We start from the raw sequence: 17,024 nt of genomic DNA, 5'->3' as shown, positions 1-17,024 counted from the left end.
CAACTTTTCATTCAGATTGGCCGACCCATTAATTAGGAAGTAAGGTACATATTATATATATTGCACTGCATTATACAAAAGTAATGATCATTATGATCACAAGGTATTTAAAGCTAAAAAAAAAATTAATCTAAGTGTAAATCATACCAGCTGTGATCCCATTATTTCTTAAAGGCATCTTAAAAAGGAAAAAAAAGTTTTTTGTTTGTTTTGTTTTTTTTGTGTTTTTTTTTTTTTTATAAATCCCGGATCAGCCCCCATTCTTATTGCATTTTGTTTATTAAAATTGAAGATTTTTTTTTTCCTTTCTAGTTTGCTCTGATAATGTCATTTTCAACTGATTGAGTCTTTTTCCAAAAAATGTCTTTTTGAGTCATCATCATTATTTAACTATAAAATGTATCTTTCAGCTCATATCTTGTTCATGCTGCTAAGTAATTACAGTGAATGTATTTTATCTTAACCATTAAATTGAGCACTATCAGCCAGATTTAGCCATACGGGCAGGCTGTGACAGGTTAATGGCTTTAATAGACTTTAATTTTAACTGTATAATGTAGGTGTAGTTTTGGAGCAACTTTAATTAGAGTGTCACTTTTCACTGAAGTTTCGTGGTCCTTTCTTAGTTTTGGAGTATTCTAATGTTATGTTCTGTGTCGGAGCTCATGGAAGCTGCAGAGGTGTTTGGTGTTGTCTGTCTTGTGCCTGACTGTTGGAGGTGTGTTTTATCCCACAGGAACTCTGCTAGTGCACCTCATAATGCTGTGTGTGTGTATGTCTTACCCTTGGGACAGTCCTATGTATGATGTGCTGTTTGTGTTTCTGTGGAAAAAGTGTGCGTGTGTGTGTGTGTCTCCTTCTGTCCCTTCAAGACGCATGCCGATCAACCACAGCTGCAACCCTCCATGACGCACCTTCAGCCGCAGCCTGTGGCTACAGGCGGACATCCTCTGTGTGATTTTTAATTTGTCGCCTTCTCCTCTGTTACTCAACTACCTCAGTTTTCATTTTGAGTTGTGTGTTTGTGACCCAGCTCGCCCACTCCTGGCTGCCCCATATTCCTCATAGCAGCGTTTTGCCATGGCAACAGTGCTCAGAGATGGGTCACCCCACTGTGTCAGCTGGGAAATTTACATCCAGCACATCTTATTGCAGGCCCAGATCAATAAAACCTCAGGGTTATGTTTTTTTTTCTATCCCTCCCATGTTAAAAACTGATCATCGTAGAGCTGCTGCTGGCTGAAAAAACACATTTCCAGGTTTTTATTCAAGGAGTTTATAGTTCAGAAGATGTGGGTGGGAACAATTGGGAACACTTTAGGGATTTAAACCTGTTGCTCTGATTTTATTATTTTAGTTCCCTTGAACAATTTCATAAATTCAGGATTGCTTTTGCTAATTTACACTGAGAGTCTAAGTGTTGAAGTTACTACATAACTCAGGAATTGTTGCTAAGTGACTAAAATTGAGTGGCATCATAATATTTCATACAGGAATACTTTTTTGTTTTGTTTTTATCATTTCATGAAAAAAAGAGTATATAAACACAAACTGTACTAGCAGTAATACAGATTTTTTAAATTAAAATTTTCTTTGTTCCAATCATTCTTGAAAAAGGTTTAAATGCTAGCATCAATTTAACATCATGAACCAGATGAGCTTGTGACTCCATAACACTGTGATCAATGAAAAATACAGTCCCTTTTAAATATCTTTGAAGTTAGTGCCAGCAAGATGGGGAAAAAAAAAAAACAAGCTTCATCTCTCATTGATCTTCATCAGGGGTGTCAGACTCAGTTTTTGTAATGAGCCACATAAAGCACAGTTTGGTCTCAAGGGAGCCAGGCCAGTAAAGCAACTGCACCATAAACTGCCTTTGTTGTTATGTAAACCACAAGTAAACTTTGTCTTTGAGTGAACTAGGGGCTCTATAAAAGCACAGTACAGTTACTGTAGAGTTTTTAGAGCCAAACGGATAACGTGGGTTTACTCTTTATGATAAGAATTGGAAATGCTTGTCACATTTTCACCCTAGCGTAATGCTAGTGTAACCTAACCGTGAAGGGCAATGCACTTTGTTCAAAAGCTAAACATATATAAAAACTAGATTGCAGTTTGCCTCGTCATGCTTATTATATTTAACTGACATGAACCTGAAACTAGCTCGTACAACGTTTGAAACTTGCAGTCAGTCTACTATCAGTTTTGCAATGGAATGAGGTTGAGCAACAAGGTCTGCATGACAACAGTTTAACTGCAAAATGACATAAGAACTCAGTAACTTTGGTTTTATATAGGATACAACAGTTGGAAACCAGTCCAGTTGGTTCCCCTGTTGTAAAGAAACTAATTGTAGACAGGTTGGAGACTGACTCGAGTTGATTGCGAACTTTCACCAACCTGTCTGGGAGTGATTGCAAACAGTTTGAGTCGGACTGTGATTGTTTGCAGACAGGTTGCAATTGTTTTGTGATTTAATGTGGTTTTCAAATGCAAAAAGAATGTAATTGCAATCAATGGGCAACCACAACCACGTCCTGTTTTTATCCTAGTGTGACTGTGCCATGAACCACAATTGTCCAGCTGTAAAATAGATAGTTTTACGTAAACAATAAATGTCTTATAAATCAACAAATCAAACATGTCAGTAAAACTAGTTTTAATTGTAGTAGTTGCTTGATTTCATTAAGTGCAAACAAACTCATGGTGTATCTCCTTGGGAGTGTGTTTTTCAGCTGACAGCAGCCACGTCATTTCTGACTCCGCCCCCCTCACCTGTGGACCCCAGCCAGCCCCAGTGTTTCACCACCTGTCATCACCCATTTTTTTTTTGGTTTTTTTTTAAGTTTGCACTTGTTTGTTTCTTGCTCTCCTCCTCCCTCTCCCCCCTCCCCTCCCCCTACACTTCTCTATGGATGCCCTCCTTTCTCCCCCCCTCCCCTTCCTCTCGACTCCTGTCCTCCTGACCCTCTCGCAGGCGCCACTCCCCCTATAGGACGCTTGAGCCGGTGCGTCCACCCGTTGTCCCTAACGACTACGTCTCAAGCCCGACGCGCAACATGGCGCACCCCCAGCAGAGCCCTGCACGCACTGCATCTGTTAATCAGAGGAACCGCACGTACAGGTACCCCCACCCCACTTCCCAGCATGCCTCTCTACACTTTTTAAACAAGCCCCCCACCCCCCTTTTGCCCCACTCTACTTGCCTTTTCTTCTTCTCCCCTCCTACACTTAAAAATGCGATCCAGCTTCTGAGCACTTTCTCTGATATGGTACCTCGTTGAAATTATAACCACTCTTACTTCCTAAAACTCACATCCAGGCCCACATCAGCAGCTCCAGCTCCCAGGAGAAGCCCAGACTGACACATTATTTAGAAACCTCCTCACCTGTTTGCTCCCCTCGCTGCTCAGATAACAACAAAGAAACAAGCATGAGGTAGAGATGCAGAGCTTTATTTAGCTTGGCTAGACACAGGTTCCTATGGTAATAGTCATTAAATAGGCAGCGTCGCCCCCACAGTCCTGTCAATCCACTGTCAGTTCATCTCCCAAGATGAAGCTTTTTCATGCCCAACACGGAGTGATATTCTTAGATCCACCCTGCCTGCCGTCTCAGAAGTAAAAGCAAGAGGGGTTTTGGGAGGGGGAAAACAACATGGAAAGTTTCGTCACGGTGTCCCATCTGTTGGCCAAACGTTTCAAGTATTTCTAGAAATAGGAAAACTTCCCCGACTCTCCTCTCAGCACGAGTGTGTATCTGCTCCACTCATCCATAGCTCATCTTCTTCATCTCTCAGCCATGCGCTCTCCCGCCTGTCAACAGAAAGTCTGCCCCATGTTTCATGATCTTTCCTGCTGCTTTTACGGCGTCTCATATCTGTCTTTGTCCCGTGTTGCCACTGCGTCAGCTGTGTCATGTGTTCCTGTGAAGGCTTCCAGCTGCCCCCACTTTTTCTTTTAATATTGTCACTGTCACATAGTCATTTCAAAGGCATACAGCTCACGCTAACACATCAATGCTCTTGAGGGTGCTACATTAATGAAGTGAGTTATTAAGAACAGAAAAGACAGCTGAACTGTGTGTTGCTTGAGGCTGGTTGCAGATTGAATATAAAACTGTATTAGAGAGGTGAATTATTTATAGATCTAAATTTCACTTGGAAATAAATGATGTGAACCTGGGAACAATGTCAGGAACTTTCAGGAAATGTCTGTTGTTTTCCCCAAAGGATCAAAGGATTAAAAATCAGCCAGGTTCAGTGTAAACAGTTACTCCAGCATCTTTTCAAGATTGGGATTGGGGATCTGAGTTCAACAAAACTTTACAAGACCAACGTGTGTGTGTGTGTGTGTGTGTGTGTGTGTGTGTGTGTGTGTGTGTGTTTGCATTTTTATGTGTGTCAATATTTTATGTATTTTTTTTAGAAAAGAAAGAAGTGGAGGTTAGAAAACAAAGCACCATGTGATATCCTGAGTTGTTGGTGTTCCTATATCGCCATGCTAATATTGGTCACTGATTAACATGCAACTGACCAATGATGCTGTTGTAGCATTCATTTAGCATTAGCCCAGAATTTAGCTAATGCTATTAAAAGCTGTCACTAGCAAAGCAACAATAGTAACCTTAATTTGGCCACAAACCTAATTTTATAATGTATTTGGTATAAAAGGTTGATCGGGGGAATTTTTTATTTTTTATTTTTTTACTACAGTAAACACTTTATTCGGTTCTTGGTCTCAGTTGTTTTTAGGTCTTAATGATTGTAAAATTAATCTTTTAAATAAAATAAAAATATAAAAATAATAAGAAATTAGCATATACTCGAGAGTGTGGTTACCCTGTGATTGACAAGTTCTTTTGTTATGAGACGGCAGATTCATCTCTCTGTTGAACAGCATTTGGCTGCACTTAAAAAAACAAGTTTAAGTCTTGTGTTCCTTCATTTGTTTTTGCAATTACTATGCAGATTGTTGTCATAGTCAACAACTGACTCATCCTGCTAACAGTGCTAGCCAGGTAGCAAGTGGTAGGTGATCAGCTGGACCCTTTTTGTTGGATATTCACATCTGATTTGAAATAAAACAAAAGAAAAATTTCAAATTCTTTGATTCAGTTTATGATGCACTATCTGGTGCCCCTGGACACATCATCAGTGATGTAACCTGGGGTCATTGGGGGTTTTGGGTCTTTCAACAATCTCTCTTCTGACAGAACAGACAACCTGGTGTCTCCACCTTTCCCCCATGTGAAGAGAACTGTATCAAAACTGTATTTCAAAGGCAAGTAGATTACTTAACAGAGGCTAGAGCCATCTTTTTATACAGTCTATTTGCAAGTGCAAAATTGTTAATTTAAAATCATAACTGAGACCATTCACGCGTCTTGTTCACAGCACGGTTTTTGCCCCTTCTTGAGTAGTTTTGTACTCACACTCAAGTTTACTTTTGAGTCCTTATACCAAAATATCCTGCTGTCAGTATAAAGCACAGACTGTCACTTTTCCACGCGTCAGTAGTTCTCAAAGTTCCTGACTTTTGTTCCTGTGGCTCTGTAGTTGGGTTAAAAAAAGCTCCATACTGGTTTCAGGGCAGACTGCAACCATGTTACATGTAGGCTGTATTATTTCCTGTGATTGTTAACAAATGGTGCAGTTTTGTTTGTTTTTTTGTTTGTTTTTTTCTCTTCCAATTTCTGCTGGTGTGTTTGTTTGTGGACTGACACATTTTTGCCGACCCATCGACAGCAGTGGGAGCAGCGGAGGCAGCCACCCCAGCAGCAGTCGCAGCAGCAGCCGAGAGAACAGCGGCAGTGGCAGCGTGGGCGTGCCCATCGCCGTTCCAACCCCAGCCCCACCCAACGTTTTCCCAGGTAACCCCCTTTTTTGTCCCCCTTCCTCTCTTCTCTGAGCTGCAGGACCTTATTGTGACTGAAACGTACTAACTACACTAATCTTTGTTGAGTAATCTGGGAGTACTGCTCACTCTGGCTTTCATTAGTCGAATCGGTGTGCACAAACTCTGGATTGAATTTCTCTCCCCTTCTCACCCTTCTCTTAACCTCCCTTCACTTATCTTTCCTCCCCCTTTGTATCCTTGCACGATTCCCCCTTCAGGTTCAGCCCCTGCCCAGTCCAACGCAACCAAACCTCCCCCAAACACTGCCACAGCCCCTGGGCCCCCTTCCTCTGCCCTAGACGGCCCCCCACAAGCCCCCAATCCCCCTGTAGAGATCCCGCCTGTACCCCCACCCCCTCCCCAACTCCCTGCCTCCACGGTACCTACTGGCACAGGCCCTGCTACTTATGGCAACCCTGCACAAGGTGAGTGCGACTCCCTCCTCACCCCCTGCACGCCCTCCATCCCGCCTTCCGTGACGTGCTTGTGTGATCCCAGTGTGCTCATTCATCACCCTAATTTATTTACTCATTTATTTTTCATCTGGAAGTCTGAATTAGTTCTTGAAAGATTTTCAGATCTAAAATGTGTTTCAGTTTAAATTTAGAAATTCAACCTGTTGAATGTTTTTAATGGCAGGAAAAAAGGATTTATTGTACCTGCGACTACACCAGTCATTTTGAAACTACAGGTAGCTGTGCAGAAGACACAAAAAATGAAGTTATACCGTGGACCTGAATACATTTCAGCATAAAAGCTGGCTTAAGCAAATAATGATTACAATAAGTAGCAGAAAATAACAAGCAAAACATAAACAATGATAGTTTATTTTTTACTCCATAAACTCTATTGTTTCCCCCGTGGTCCACCGAGTACCTGTGACATCTATATCTGAGAGTGATGAGTTTCTGAATTTCTTTGTGGATAAAGTTGATCATGTCCGTATGAGCATTGGTTCTTCAATACCATCTGTTTGTGTCTCTGGGCCACCTCCCCCTCATTTACTGTCAGTGTGTTTAACCCAATGACCATACGTGACCTTTCACTCCTGCTGGATAAAATGAAAATTACCACTTGTGCAAATGACATTCTACCTGCTGGGCTGTTTAAAAATGCTCTCTCTGTCATTGGCCCCTCTATTGTAGAGATATGCAATGCCTCTCTTTTAACATGTGTGGTCCCTACGTTCTGTAAGCATGCTGTTGTTGAGCCGATATTAAAAAAAGAGCAGTTTGGATCCAACTCAGCTTAAGAATTATAGGCCTATCTCTAAGCTTCCATTATTATCGAAAATTCTGGAAAAAGTAGTTGCAGATCAACTTACCACTTTTTTTTTTTTTTTAGAAAAACATGAAATTTATGACCAATTTCAGTCAGGTTTCCGTAAAAGTCACTCAACAGAAACCGCATTACTTAAAGTCTCTAGTGACATTATGATGTCAGCTGACTCCGGAGCATCCTCAGTCATGGTTTTGTTGGCCTTGACATCTGCCTTTGACACCATTGACCATACCATCCTGATTAACAGGCTCCGGGACGTAGTTGGTGTGTCCGGTCTGGCTTTGAAGTGGTTTCAGTCATACCTCTCCAACAGATCTTTTAGTGTTTTTGCGAATCGGTTTATGTCACATTCTAAAGATCTGACATGTGGGGTACCGCAGGGTTCAGTTCTGGGTCCTATTCTTTTTCTTTTGTACATGTTACCTCTAGGACTTATAATTAGGCAGTTCCCTGAGGTGTCTTATCACTGCTATGCTGATGATATTCAGCTCTATTGCTCTTTTAAGCCGATGGAAGTCCATAAACTGTCCTCTTTAATTAAATGTTTAGCTTCCATTGAACAGTGGCTTGGTGACAACTACTTACAGTTGAACTCTGAGAAGTCAGAAACATTAATTATTGCCCCGACAACCAGATATCTCTAATCAAACAGCATCTTGGTTCTCTTGGCTCATCTGTTCACCTGAGCCTCAGGTACCTTGGTGTGATGTTTGATTCTGCCATGTCCCTAGAACAACACTCTGGCCAGTTAATTAGGAACTGCCTTTTTCACCTAAGAAACATCTCCAAACTGCAAACTTTGCTGTCTGAGTTAGAAATGGTTATTCATGCTTATATTTCTTCTCGCTTAGATTATTGTAACAGCCTTTTTCTTTGTTTGAGGAAAAGGAATCTTGATCGTCTCCAGTTAGTCCAGAATGCTGCTGCAAGGCTTTTAACTAAGACACGAAAAAGAGAGCACATTACACCAGTGTTACGCTCATTACACTGGCTTTTCAGAATTCATTTTAAAATCTTGGTTCTGACTTTTAAAGCTTTGAATTGTGATGCCCCTGCTTACATTTCTGGGCCCGTATCCCTAAAGATTCTGAGAATCCTCTCAGAGAGCTCCTAACTTAACCTAAAAATTCCTTGCCAGGAGTTTTAGCTTAGAAATGATTCCAGAACATTTTCAGTGAACTCTGAGCAAGGAATGGATGGAAAATCCTATCTTAGTGAGGTGTGGTTGACCCCGTTGCTAGGTATGAGTCATCATTTCAAAAGCCGTGATTGGTTGATCCTACAAGTTTGATGGAAATGAGCTTTTGGTGATAATGAGCAAAGGATGTACCCTCAAATCAGTAAACATAATTATACACTCTAATCTTATGCTGACTGTAATTGTAAATAATATTTCACATTCAAGAAAATATCTGGAAAATGAATAGTAAGCTGTAGGGGTTATAGCCTAACATTAGAATCCAAAATATGTGAAAACTTAAACTCATTACACCCTGTTCAAATAATAATTCGTGTCTTATTTGCTCATATTAATATCCTAGCTGGCATATTTTGTACTTTCACTCCCATATGGACCCCGTTGAAAACAAGATGGCCTATCTCAAGGGGCTGTCCTTAATGAAGTATAAATCACAACGTTACAAGTCCAGTGTGGTCTTAACGAGGGTAACATGGCTCAGCTTTTAGCAATGTCTGTGATTGCAGACCCAAGTCATCACTGCTGCATTGTTGCATTTTCCCGGTTGCCAAATACCTCGGGGTTGTGATTACTTTCGTCTCCGGTGTAATAGCGTTGTGGCGTCGAGTTGGTGAAGTAATTGTATCTCTAAGGAGATCCACCACAAACATGATTCCTGCACGATCCAATCTGTAGCATCTCAATAATTCCCTGTCATCCAGTGTTTGCAGGACATCTCTCCTGCCTCTTCTGTTGGCCATTTTGTGCAGCTGCTTAGGGGAACTCCTAAGCCACTAAAAGTCCTCTTCCCTGCTCTTAGCAGATCTCGCCTTAGGAGCCCTTTTAAGCGCTAGGAATCTTGAGGAATAGCTTTTATATTAACTGGGATTGTCGTGTCACTTTTAGGGGAAATTCTAAGAAAACGTCATGACTCTGAGAATTTTCTTAGAATTTGGCCGCTAGGAGCCACTTTTTGCACAAAGATTCTTTAGGGATACGGGCCCTGATCTTTTAGAACCCCCCGCTCCCTCTCGCAGCCTGAGATCTTCTAATCAAAGGCTGTTGGTAGTCCCTCGAACATATTTTAAAACCAGAGGTGATAGATCTTTTAGAGCGGTGGCCCCCAGGTTGTGGAATGCTCTCCCTCCATCATTACGTTGCCTTGATTGTATTTATTCTTTTAAAAAGCAACTTAAGACTCATTTATTTAGATTGGCTTTTAATTAGATTTGTGCTGTGTTTTATTATTAATGTATTTTATGTGTTTCTGTTTTATATTACTGTGAAGCACTTGAAGTGGTTTTTATCCTGTGAAAAGTGCTATATAAATAAATTGATTTGATTTGATAACAATTTATAAACAGTTGAAACACAAAATTATACAGGACAGGATTCAGATGAATACATTAACTAGGATACGACCACAACTATTACTCTCCCTCAATGAATACAGTAACTACTGCTGCGTTCCCTCAATGATGACAAGTAGTCAAGTACAACTAGGTTCCCTTGACGATGACTACTACGACGATGTTCCCTTGACAAGTACTTCAACGACCACGACATTCCCTTGACGACTACGACGATGAATCAATTCCCTTACAGCTATGACAACTACATTACTTAGACTACAAAGACAACTATTACATTCCCTGAATGAATACAATAACTACTGTTGCGATCCCTAGATGACTCTGCTACGGTAGTCTACATTCACTTGATAACTACAAAAACCCATTAGTCTTCATATTGTTCAATTCAGGGTGAAGTAAAGAGGTTTCTGCTGTAAACGGCTTTGACACTTCTGTAAGCCAATTTATAAACCGCAGTCACTTAGTCTCAAGTACTTTTAGTGTGAAAGAAATGGACAGGAAGAAGTCCTTTACACAAGCGGAAAACAAACTAATACTAAGTTGAAATGAGCAGTTTAAACTGAACACAATGAAAATGTCAGAAATTTTAAGAAAAGGGGAGGTAAGGCTTTAATGTTTAAGATGGTACCTGATCATTTAAGTTTCTTTAAAAATGCTAGAAACAGTGAAGTGGTTATACGTGTCGAATGAATTCTCATGAAAGCTGTAAATTCCCAAAGATTTTGTATTTAAATTCAAAACTTGAGTGAAGTTTAAGATGATTATCTTTCAATATAACTGCAGTTTGTCTGGACTGTTCTCTGCAAAAACAAATTTGAATGTTTTATTTTAGACCTGGCAGTGATGCCACTGAAGTACTCAGAAAACCGAAAGTGCTCTGATAGGTGGAGCTGCATTATTTTAATTTGATGGTCTTCTATTCAGGATGTAGACTGGATTTAAAGCTCTGATGAGCACTGCGGTCGGTATTAAAAAGAAACTCTCACCTCATAAGGGCTGCACACATGAATTAAATATTGACTGCAAGAAATGACTTTAAAGAAGACGAGTCTCTTACCTGGGTGATTTTACTCAGTGTTAGAAAATACTTGTAAAACAGGTCTTTGACTGTACGTCTTTGCTGTAGTCTGTGGAACAGACAAAACAAACAAACTTCCACAAGTCCTGTTTGTGTGCAGCTCTTCTGCCATCTGCCTCCAACTTTCCATCATCCCGCTGCTGCTGCTAGATGCTCCACTCGTCCTCCCTCTCGGCCTCTCATAGGCCTCCAGCATCTCTGTCATGATGATGTTCTGATATTTAATGCATGAGCTGTGTGGTGATATGCTTTCTTGCTGTGTTTATTTATTTGTTCTTTTCTTAATGGTGTCCAGGTGATTTGTTCTTTTGTTTTTCTGTGGCTGGATGTTGTAATTATCTGGAAGGTGGAACTGCTGTTACCCAAATGTTAATATTTGAATTGGCTCAGAGAGAGATTTGGGACAAGTTAAGGGACGTGTTACTCAGTTCTTTTTTTTTTTTTTTTTCTCCCCCCTGACACTTTTCATTTAAAGGTGAGATGCAAAAAAAAAAAAAGTATAAAATGCTAAATTTTCTAGTCAAAGGAGCTTGCAAAGAAAAGCGTCTGGACTTCTTTAAGTTGCTTGAAGACGTTTCACCTCTCATCCGAGAAGCTTCTTCAGTTCTAAGGTCAAATGGTGGAGAGTCCCAGATATAAACCTAGTGGGAGTTTCCCCCCACAGAGGGACAAAAGGACCCCCTGATGATCCTCTAATCGCCTGAGCCAAGGTGTGAAACTGGGTGTGGGTCACAATCAGCAAGAGTTTCGGGTGAGTTCATTGTGAAACCTGGCCCCACCTTATCATGCGAATTCCTGAGATCAGATGGCCAGGATGTGAGTGGGCGTTGAGGCGTCTGGAGAGGGAACTCAAAACTGGATTATAGATGGCAGACAGTTTGTGTCGTAAGCCACCGCCTCTGTTCAAAGATGGTCGCTCACAGTGGATATAGATGCTTCTTTCACTCCTCTTTCAAACCATCTGTCCTCTCTGTCCAAAATGTGAACATTGGCATCCTCGAAAGAGTGTCCTTTATCCTTAAGATGCAGATGGACTGCTGAGTCTCATCCTGTGGAGGTGGCTCTTCTGTGTTGTGCCATGCGCTTGTGAAGTGGCTGTTTGGTCTCTCCAATGCAGAGGTCTGGGCATTCCTTTTTACACCAAGTTTTACACCAAGTTACAAATTAATTCCAAACTTGGAGTAATTAGGACCCTACACCACCGGGCAGAACATGTTCCCTCTAAGCCTGAAGGAAAAAAGAAGGAACACACACATGTAAAGGAAACACTCAAAACGTGCGGCTATCCTAAATGGGCGTTCTGATTGGGACCCACACCCAGTTTCACACCTTGGCTCAGGTGATTAGAGGATCATCAGGGGGTCCTTTTGTCCCTCTGCGGGGGGTTACTCCCACTAGGTTTATATCTGGGACTCTCCACCATTTGACCTTAGAACTGAAGAAGCTTCTCGGATGAGACGTGAAACGTCTTCAAGTAACTTAAAGAAGTCCAGACGCTTTTCTTTGCAAGCTCCTTTGACTACGATGACCTGGATGACTGAGAACCTTCACAGGCTAAATTTTCTAGTTTCACCTGCTGTTTTTCTGTAGAAATTTCTTCAGGAAAAAAACCAGAAAATTTTAAACAATTTAGCATTGAACCAAACCATTTAAGTATGTTTGGCTCAAAACGAAGAAATGTTAAACTTTGCAAATGGAAAAGGTATGTTTTCTTTCTTTTTTTATTTTTTTGTAAAACTGCAAAGTTTTGATACAAAATCCAATGAATTGCTCCTATGTGGCTGTTTAAAAATAGAACTTGAATAGATTGTTGTTGTTCAGAGCTGTATTCTTCTAATAAACTTGGTGTTGTAAGACAGCAGCATGATACTGCTGCCTGCACTCCCAGACTTACGTGGCTCTCTGCTGCCCCCTGCTGCCGTCTTCTCTCAGGTGCTCCTCAGTTCTACAGCATGAACCGCCCCGCGCAGCAGCCTCCGAACCCTCCGGTGGGAGGCTCCCTGCCATACCGCCGACCCTCGTCCGTCACTGGTCAGCCCAACGTGACCCACAACCAGAACCAGCTTAACGGGGGGCCACACTTTGCCCAGAATCAAGGTACTGTGTGTGTGTGTGTGTGTTACTGTTTCATTTTTGGATTCCTATAGATAAGATTTTCATTCCCTATGAAGTCTGAACATAAAAAAAGTGTTAACATTATTCTCTGTCCTATAAATAAAGGTTTGGGCCAATGGTGATGCAGCTAATGGTTCTGTAATCAGTTAAATTGCAGACAACCTTCTAGTTAGTCGTTTTATTTATTGCTATATAAAATAGTGACTTAGGTTAAACACAATAAAACTAAAATATATTTGGTAGTTTAAGGCAAATAATCAGTTTTTCTTTTAAGAATTGATCATTTTCCATATATTGATGGATCTTTGCAGCTCTACACGCGCGCGCAAAAACACACACACACACACACACACACACACACACACCATGCTAAAAATGAGGAAGTGAATTTGTCTTTAACTTAAATAGACCAACCAATATTACACTCTGGCCACTTTATTAGGTACACCTTTTCACCTGCTCATTTACAAAAATATCTAATCAGCCAGTCACGTGGGAGCAAATCAGTGCATTTAGCCACGTAGGCAGGGGTTAGGTGTCCGGGTGAAGCTCAAGCCAAGCATCAGAATGTGGAATAAAGGTTTAAGTGACTTGAACATGGCATGGTTGTTGGTCTGAGTATTTTATAAACTGTTGATCTGCTGGGATTTTGCAGCACAACCATGTCTAAGCTTTACAGATGATTGTCTGAAAAAGAGAAAATATCCAGAGGGGAGCAGATGTCTGGGTCAAGATGCATTATTGGGGTTAGAGGAGCATGGTCCAACTGCTTCAAGCTTCAAACTTGTACTTGAAGGACTTGGGCTCTTCTTTTAGAATACAGGCGGCGGGGATTAGCTACTGGTAAACTAGAGAGATGGTTTAAAAAAAAAAATGGTAAAATGAAATCTTATCTGTGCTCTGCTCGTGAGCACCAGTGTGTGAGCAGTGCATGATAAAGCTGCATTATTATCCCTGTTTCACTCAAGTCTTATCTGCTGATTTAAACTTCATTGAACCTTTAGGTTTTGTTTTTTTTGTGGGGTTGTGTCTGCATTTTCTATTAAACCCTCGCCTGTCTGGTTTTGTAGTCTGCCATTTCCCATCTGCTTCAGCGTCCTCAGCGGACTTCACCTCCTCACCAGCTCTCTGTCTGAAGAGCTGCTAAGTCTTTGTGTCTGCTGCTGCTGTCAGTCCTGCGATCTTCACCCATCAATTATTCCTTTGATTAGACTCAGACGCTTGTCTGACAGCCAGATGAAGAATGAGGACTTTAGGGCTCACATCATCTTCCTGATTGATTGAAGAAATATTTGGATCATAAAATGTCTGTGAAGCTCTCCAAAACGGTTCCATCTTTTAACATGTGACAATTGCTTTCTTTCTTGCCAATTCTTTGTGAAAATTTTAAGAGAATCCAATTTTCTTTTCTTTTTTTTTCTCTTTTTGGTTAATATTTTTTGGCATTTCATTAATAAATGTATAATTAAAGTAGCTGCAGGCCTCTGATGAGAACTCTGTTCTTTACTAAGTGTTCTTTAACTCTCTGCTGTGGTCTCTAACCTCTTCCTATTCACATCTGCCGCCTTCCTCTCTCTGGCCCGTCCCCTCCTCCTCCTCTGTGTATTGATTTCTGATTGGTGATAGCAGGCCCGCTCGTGCCCCCTCCCCCCTCCATGCAGATCACCCCTCAGCTGCCTCTGATGGGCTTTGTGGCCCGTGTTCAGGAGACTAGTAAGTGGCCTTTAGCTCTTTGCCCCCTCTGCATGACCTCCACTCAATCCCCTGTAGTGTGCGTTTTTGGGTTCTTGTTATGTGTGAATATTTTCTCAAGTAAACAACCACCAACATCAGCTGCTGCCCTCACATTCAGGCTTCGTTCTGAGCAGTTTTCTTTAAACTGTCTGATACGTTTGGATATTATGCCAGAAGTATGATTATAAGCTCCAGAAGACTCGAAGCGCGATAATTGATTCAAATCAATGAGATATTTCGGGCCTAAACACTCCAAGCATAGTATGACACTATTTTGCATGACAACATTATATTGATACAGGTTCACGAAATACAAAGGTTTTTGTTCAGAAGGAGAACGAAGATCACCTGCTGGACTGCGATTTCAGTCCAGCAGGTGGTGCTGTTGACTTTTTTCCTAGTGAGGTTGGCACCATCAGGAAGAAATTGGCAAAATGGGGGGACTTCTTTCTTCATCTGAGGCAAAGAATAAATCAGAGAAGCACTTTCTGCATTTAACTCGAAGACATGGACACGAATGTCGTGTGAATGTAAAATACTGCAAACACGAGGGCACTGTCAAACGACACCTGACAGATTTACCTTGACAAAAGGAAAAAAAAACACAATCTATCACCAACTTTATGTGCAAACACCAGCGTTCATGCAGCTCAAGATATTACAATCCAGCTGTCTGACACTGTCACAGAGGAAATCAAGCAGAAATTGTTGGGTTATTTGGAGCATGTGGAAATTATGTTTGTTTTTTTCCTTTCTTTGGACAACACCAACACAAAGTTTGCATTACAGTGCAACAGCTACACCTGGAGCCAGACTTCACACTAGCATAACAGAAGTAACTATTCTGCCATTGGCAGCTGTTGGATCTACAGCTGCCTTAATTTGCATTTGGATTTTTTAAAATGTGTCGAGGCAGGTTCAGACGTGCTTTAGGGTTTGTGGTAACCATGCTATAGTACTGTAGACCGCACATGACTGTTAAATGATCTAAATGAGCACTTTTTCAATAGCATGGAGACAAATGTTATAATAGGATAGATTTTAAACTAACGTTTAGTTTAACAAAACTTGCGATCTCTTTCTTGTGTGGAGCAAACTTAAAAAAAACACCAGTACAAATAGAATTATCCAAAGGAACTAGAGGGAAAGCTGTAACCCTGTCAAAGTGCGTCATATGTCAGGAGAAGGTGACTAATGCTAATGTGGTGCCAACAAAAGAGGAACTTGGAAACAAAATGATTCCTCCTTAAACAAACAAACCAGATGGTGCAGGCCAGCTCGGTGCTAATGAAGTTTAGTGCAAATCCAATTTTGTGTGTGAAGGCAGGTAATCACAAATTTCTGATGTGTGAGTGGATAAGTGAACAGTGTGGTGGCAGAAAAGCTCTTTATAAAGGTTTTATAAAGGAAATCTGGGCCCAGGGGTCTCAGTTAACCTGATGTCTGCTTCACCCACCATCAGCATGCAGGTTGGGTGCCTTCATGTGAAAACGCCTTGTACCAGTATGCACAACACGCTGGGAACATAATGACTTTTGAGTGTTCGTTGAAGATTTTAGTTCCCCTTTCATGGGTTTTGCTCCAGAAACGTTTGAAACAACTTCTCTTACTGAGTAAAAGTAATGCAGAGCATGTGAGACTATGGACAGCACATCAGCTCCAGATGTCATGCTTTTAAAAACCAAAGGCTCATTTTTAGTGTAAAGGTGCAAAAGCAAGAAATGGAGAAGTGAAACTGGTCAGAGGAAAAGTATTTTAGGTTTTTCCCATTGGTTAAAATCTGAGAGGGATTTCAAAGCCTGAAGGTGGTGGATTGGCAGCAGATGGTGGTGGTTGACTGCTCGGTATCATGCATGTAAGCAAAGAGTGTGAAGCATGATGAGAATAATGAGGCGTTTGTGTCGTCTTTCTGTAAATGCACGTTGAGCTGCTGCGTGCACTTTTTGTTTTCAGCATGTTTGTCCTCAGGTTCTCTGTAAAACTGACAAACACCCAGCATGGGCTGTTTCTGCATGACTGTAAGAGCTCCGCCTCTGAGCTTCTTCTCGTCTCTAACTGGTTGTCTCCCCCCCATTACTGCCCAACCTGGAAACTACTCCTAGTCTCAGACGTGCCACCTCCACCAGCCGACGAGCCGGTGTTTGAGGAGCCCACGCCTCCTCCGCCGCCACCTGAAGACTACGAGGACGATGAGGATGAAGAGGAGTCGGCGGTGGTGGAGTACAGTGACCCCTACGCTGAGGAGGACCCGCCCTGGGCCCCACGCAACTACCTGGAGAAAGGTCTGCCTTTGCTGGTCAAGGAAATGTGTGTGATAAAATAAAATGTTGAAAGTGTAATGTGGAAGATTAGCGGGTCCAAGAGGGGAA

The 17,024-nt window shown here is 41.4% G+C and overlaps 1 protein-coding gene across 13 annotated transcripts in view; it reads left to right on the top strand.

Annotated features, from left to right (window-relative positions):
* The window catches only part of LOC309700623 (abl interactor 2-like), a 31,915-nt gene that overhangs the window by 12,264 nt on the left and 2,627 nt on the right, over nucleotides 1–17,024 (top strand). For 2 of the 13 annotated variants that reach the window (XM_082524294.1, XM_082524295.1), the window contains 6 exons: nucleotides 2,978–3,124; nucleotides 5,747–5,871; nucleotides 6,116–6,322; nucleotides 12,739–12,903; nucleotides 14,551–14,634; nucleotides 16,758–16,937. In XM_082524294.1, the coding sequence (XP_082380420.1) occupies nucleotides 2,978–3,124; nucleotides 5,747–5,871; nucleotides 6,116–6,322; nucleotides 12,739–12,903; nucleotides 14,551–14,634; nucleotides 16,758–16,937 (908 nt within the window). Of the gene's footprint in view, nucleotides 1–2,977; nucleotides 3,125–5,746; nucleotides 5,872–6,115; nucleotides 6,323–12,738; nucleotides 12,904–14,547; nucleotides 14,635–16,757; nucleotides 16,938–17,024 lie in introns of all 13 variants that reach the window. The other 11 variants (XM_082524291.1, XM_082524297.1, XM_082524296.1 and 8 more) reach the window with 6 other exon arrangements.

Source organism: Aulonocara stuartgranti (genome assembly GCF_965226115.1).
Source record: "Aulonocara stuartgranti genome assembly, chromosome: 23".
Lineage (NCBI taxonomy): Eukaryota > Metazoa > Chordata > Actinopteri > Cichliformes > Cichlidae > Aulonocara > Aulonocara stuartgranti.
This window is presented reverse-complemented; position numbering and strand designations above follow the sequence as displayed.